Below are 6000 nucleotides of genomic sequence, written 5' to 3' on the forward strand. Positions count from 1 at the left end.
CTCTCTTCTCTCACCCCCCCTCCCTCTCTCTCTTCTCTCACCCCCCCTCCCTCTCTCTCTTCTCTCACCCCCCCTCCCTCTCTCTCTTCTCTCACCCCCCCTCCCTCTCTCTCCTCTCACCCCCCTCCCCCTCTTCTCTCTTCTCTCACCCCCCTCCCTCTCGCTCTCTTCTCTCACCCCCCTCCCTCTCGCTCTCTTCTCTCACCCCCCTCCCTCTCTCTCTCTTCTCTCACCCCCCTCCCTCTCTCTTTTCTCACCCCCCCCTCTCTCTTTTCTCACCCCCCCTCTCTCTTTTCTCACCCCCCCCTCCTCTCTCTTCTCTCCCCCCCCCCTCCTCCTCCCTCTCTCCCCCTCCCTTCCCCCCCCCCCTTCCCTCGCTGTCAGAAACACAGACACTGACAGACAGAGATAGAGACACTGACAGACACACACTGGGGTGGGGGGGGGGGCATCCCAGCACGCTGTTGGAGGGCTCCGGTGCTGCAGTCGGTAAGTAGAAAATGTTTTATTTATTGATTTAAAAACAATTATTTCTTATTCATTTTTTTTGATTGATTTATTGGTTGATTTATTGATGTTTTTATCACTTATTATTGATGATGGCTCTTTATTTGTAAAACTGATGTTTGTAAACTTCCCTTTAAACCCCCCCCCCCCCCCCATCCCATTCCCTGCACCTGATTTGTAACCTACGCCTGATTTTCTAAAGTGTAGACAAGGTTTTTTCGAGCGTACAAAAATCTTCACTTACTCCATTCTAAGTTAGTTTGGAGTAAGTTTTCACTGACGAAACTTTGAAAACAGGCGTAAGTGGCCGGACACGCCCCCTTTTGAAAAGAAAATTCTGTTCCGAAGTGAAACTGTTCTAACTGACTAGAACTGGAGCAAACTAAATGACGAGAATTCCGATTTCTAAGATACTCCGTTCTACACCAGTTGCTCCTAAAAATCAGGAGCAAATCATGGCGAAACTTGGGGCCATTGAATGGTTACTGCACAGGTAGCCATTCGGCCCATCAAGGCTGTGCTGACTCTCAGCTAATCCCACTCAACTGCCCTTTTCCCGTAGCCCTGCAAATTTTTTCTTTCAGATATTTATCCAACTCCCTTTTGAAAAATAAGATTGACTCTGCCTCCAATACTCTTTCAGGCAGTACATTCCAGATCCCAACCATCCAATGGGTAAAAAAGATTTTTCTTACAGCACCTTTGGTTCTTTTGTCGATCACCTCAAATCTGTGTCCTCCGGTTCTCTACCCTTCTGCCAATGGGAACAGTTTCTCGCTATCTACTCTGTCATAGAATCATAGAAAAATTACGACACAGGCGGCCACTCGGCCCATCGTGTCCGTGCCAGTCAAAAGAGCTACCCAGTCTAATCCCACCTTCCAGCACTAGATCTGTAGCACTGTACATCACAGCTCTTTAAGTGCACATCAAAGTACTTTTTAAAATGTGATAATGGTTTCTACCTCTACCACCCTTTCAGGCAGTGAGTTCCAGACCTCCACTACACTCGGTGATTTTTTCTCCCCCTTGTCTCCCCTCTAAACGAGTTTGAATCTATACCCCCATGGACCCCTCTGCTAAGGAAAATAGGTCCTTCCTATCCACTCTATCTAGGCAGCCCAAAATTTTATATACCTCAATTAAATCTCCCCTCAGCCTCCTCTGATCCAAAGAAAACAGCCCCAGCCTATCCAATCTTTCCTCATAGCTAAAATGTTCCTGAACTGGCACAATCCTTGTAAATCTCCTCCGTACCCTCTCTAGTGCAATTGCATCTTTCGTGCAATCACATCTTTCCTGTAATGTAGTGACCAGAACAGTACACAAGCTGTGGCCTAACTAGCGTTGTACACTTTTAGCATAACCCCTCTGCTCTTGTATTCTATACCTCAGCTAATAAAGGAAAGGATCCCGTATCCGTATGCCTTTTTAAACTACCTTATCGTTCTATCCTGCTACCTTTAAGGACCTATGGACATACACTCCAGGTTCCTGTGTTCCTCCACACCCTTCATGTTCCCTCCCACTTATTGTGTATTCCCTTGCCTTATTGCACCTCCCCAAATGCATTAATTCACACTATCCAGATTGAATTCCATTTTCCACTTTTCTACCCAACTGTCCAGTCCATCGATATCTTTCTGCAGTCTAAAACTTTCCTCCCCGCTATCACACGGCCAATTTTTGGAACATCTGCAAACTTCTTTATCATGCCCCTTACATTGAAGTCTAAATCATGAATATATACTACAGAAAGCAAGGGAGCGAGTACTGAGCCCTGTGGAACCCAACTGGAAACAGCCTTCCAGTCGCAAAAATACCAGTCAACTATTAACCTTTGCTTCCTGCCATTGTCCAGACCCCTCATGATTTTGAACAACTCTATTAAATCTCCTCTCAATCCTCTCTGCTCTCAGAACAATCCCGGCTTCTCCAGTCTATCAACGTAACTGAAGTCCTGGAATCATTCTCGGAAATCTTTTCTGCATCTCATCCAAAAGATGGCACCTCCAACAGTGCAGCACTCCCTCAACACTGCACTAGAGTGTCAGCTTAGATTTTTTGTGCTGCAAGTCCCTGGACTGGGACTTGAACCCACAACCTTCTGACAGTGGGCATCATCATCATCATAGGCAGTCCCTTGAAATCAAGGAAGCAAGACTTGCTTCCACTCTAAAAGTGAGTTCTCAGGTGGCCGTACAGTCCAATGCAGGAATTAGTCTCTAACAGGTGGGGCAGACACTGGTTGAAGGAAAGACTATAAAGCTTGGTGCCAGATTTGAGGTCCTGGTCTTCAAACACTCTTCCTCAGGTGACCGATGGCTGCACTGGCACACTGGAGGCGATATTGGACCTCATCATCGATGTCTGCCCTTGCTGATGGACTGGCGTTGGATATATATAGATATATATATGCTGCCCTCTGTTCAACCTACGTCGCCTCCAGGCTAGATCCAAGATCGTCCCGTCCTCTGCCATCAAACTACAGCAGACGGACAACGCTTGCGTCTGCGCACACTCAAGCGGCCGAACTCCAACACCTTCACAGAGGTGTGCGAAAGCATGGACCTTACGCTAAACATCTGTAAGACAAAGGTCCTCCACCAACCGGACCCCGCCACACAGCACTGCCCCCCCCCCCCGGGTCATCAAATCCATGGCTTGTCCTTGGACAACGTGACAGTGGTACCCACTGAATCACAGCTGGCATACAGTTTCATCATAATTTTCACTTTTGTACTCTTATGCCTCTATTTATGAAGCCCAGGATCCCGTAAGCATTTTCTCAACCTGCCCTGCCACCTTCAGTGATTTATGCACACATACCTCCAGGTCTCTCTGTACGTGCACCCACTTTAAAAAGAAAAGGAATTGTATTTATATAGCGCCTTTCACGACCACCGGACGTCTCAAAGCGCTTTACGGCCAATGAAATACTTTTGGAGTGGTGTCACTGTTGTAATGTGGAAAATTGTACCATTTAGTTTATACGTCGTCTCCTCAGTCTTTCTACCAAAATGTATCACTTCACACTATAAATGCAAGTTCCTTACAAGTTATTTAATTCTGCTGTGCAGGGACTGGCATTGGACCTAGGTGTATCATCATCATCATAGGCAGGCCCTCGGAATCAAGGAAGACTTGCTTCCACTCTTAAAATGAGTTATTTGGTGGCTGAACAGTCCGATAAGAGAGCCAGTCCCTGTCACAGGTGGGACAGATAGTTATTGAGGGAAAGGGTGGGTGGGGGACAGGTTTGCCGCAGGCTCTTTCTGCTGTCTGCGCTTGATTTCTGCATGCTCGCGGCGACAAGACTCGAAGTGCTCAGCGACCTCCCGGATGCACTTCCTCCACTTAGGGCAGTCTTCGTCCTGGGACTCCCAGGTGTCAATGGGGATGTTGCACTTTATGAGAGAGGCTTTGAGGGCGTCCTTGTAGAAACATAGAAAATAAGTGCAGTAGGCCATTCGGCCCTTCGAGCCTGCACCACCATTCGATAAGATCATGGCTGATCATTCCTTCAGTACTCCTTTCCTACTTTCTCTCCATACCCCTTGATCCCCTTAGCCGTAAGGGCCATATCTAACTCCCTCTTGAATATATCCAATGACGTTTCCACTACTCACCTTTGGCTCGTTGCCAGGGTGTATATACAATGCACAGGCCAGCCCACACTGTGATATGTGCGCGCACTCGGTCCGTGCAGCAGAGCTGGTCTCCAGTCGTCTTGGTTAATCCTTGCCACTGCACCAAGACCTAGCTCTGTCAAGCCCGTGTGGTGGCTGGTGTGCAACAGCCACCACATGTTAAAAAAATCCACGCACAGGCCTCTGCCACCCTTCAAGATGTAGTTTGGGATCCGGAATATTAGGTTCTTCATTGAAACACGTGTGAACTTAAATCATTTTTTGGCGTGGAAGCAAGTCATCCTCGTTTTGAGGGACTGCTTATGATGATACAATGCGGAGCAGCGACTTGTTGTCAGCTAGTGCCCTCTGTGGGCTCCGCAGCATTTTCCTGAGCCCTTTACTGTAACTGAGCAATTATTGCAATGCACGACTTGCGCTCAATTTATTAATTGCGTTGTGCCTTTAAAAACAGCACGAGTTTCCAAATAGCTTCAAACCTCCCCATCGCATTCACGCAACTTAAAAACAAATGACATGGGGGGGAAAAAACAATTACCGGATATGCATGTGCAAAATTATTTGAAGACTGACAAAACTATTCTGTTATTTCAGATCCCATAGTTAAAAAAACAGGTCGCACTGATCCGAGGATTCATTAATGCGTTCACCCGGCTTTACATTTTCAATATAACATTTAAAAGCTGCACCTGAGGATCCCATTCGCTCCTCGCGTTGCCGCCGGCGGCGGGTCGCTGCTCCTGGGCGGAGAGGGACGAGTGCAGCGAGTTGTCGGCCTCGGCCGGCCAGCCTGTCCGCCGCCGCCCGCCGGGACTTCCCACCGCCGACAGCCGGCGGGTGTTGACGATGTTGACGAACGGGTTCCTCCTGCTCTTCTGCTGCTGCTGCTTGCTGTGGCGGCCGCTCGCCTCCGCTTTCTCATCGGGGGAAGGTGCGTCGGACAGGCCGGGGCCGGGCGGAGCGCTCAGCCGCGCCGAGCTGCGGGCCCGTTTCCTCCTCAGCCTCAGGATCTCCGATGGCTTCTTGAAACTGGGAGAATAACCGGCCAACTTCTCGGCCGACATCTTTAAAACAAAAAGCCCGGTCCCGTTTAAAAACAAAATTAAAACAAACTCTCCAAACGCTGAGGTAAACCCGAGTTTTGAGCTGAAGCCCAGGGATTGATTTATTTATTATGTTTTTTTTAAATTTTCTTCCCTTATTCAGACTATATTTAAGAAAGGTTGATTGATTTTTTTTAAAAACTTGTATCCCCCGTGTTTTTGTCTCAGTAAAATGTCACCAACTCTCACCGAACGAAAGTTTAAAAAACATTTTCGCGCGAGCTACTCCCCGTTGAAAATTTCCCGCCGAGCCAGTGCGCATGTGCACGAGAAGTACCGTCACAATGTGGGAGGTGGGTGATATAATTAACATAATAGCATCATCATGATCATAGGCAGTCCCTCAGAATCAAGGAAGGCTTGCTTCCACTCTAAAACTGAGTCCTTAGGTGCCTGAACAGTCCAATATAAGAGCCACAGTCCCCGTCACAGGCGGGACAGATAGTCGTTGAGGGAAAGGGTGGGTGGGACAGGTTTGCCGCACGCTCTTTCCGCTGCCTGCGTTTGATTTCTGCATGCTCTCGGCGACGAGACAGAAGTGCTCAGCGCCCTCCCGGATGCACTTCCTCCACTTAGGGCGGTCTATGGTCAGGCACTCCCAGGTGTCGGTGGGGATGTTGCAGTTTATCAGGGAGACTTTGAGGGTGTCCTTGTAACGTTTGCTCTGCCCACCTTTGGCTCCTTTGCCGTGAAGGAGTAACATCATAGCAGCGCGCTGCTGAGTGGCTGTGCGCTCAGCA

General features: G+C 48.5%; 1 protein-coding gene across 1 annotated transcript in view; it reads right to left on the minus strand.

The window, feature by feature from the left end:
• LOC139276186 (protein downstream neighbor of son homolog) overlaps positions 1-5522 on the minus strand; it is a 44053-nt gene extending 38531 nt beyond the window's left edge. Inside the window, exon 1 of the mRNA XM_070893787.1 lies at positions 4847-5522. Coding sequence (XP_070749888.1) covers positions 4847-5221 — 375 coding nt within the window. The 5' untranslated portion in view covers positions 5222-5522. The remainder of the gene's footprint in view (positions 1-4846) is intronic.
• Between the last annotated feature and the right edge of the window lie 478 nt (positions 5523-6000).

Source organism: Pristiophorus japonicus, chromosome 11 (assembly GCF_044704955.1).
Source record: "Pristiophorus japonicus isolate sPriJap1 chromosome 11, sPriJap1.hap1, whole genome shotgun sequence".
NCBI lineage: Eukaryota > Metazoa > Chordata > Chondrichthyes > Pristiophoridae > Pristiophorus > Pristiophorus japonicus.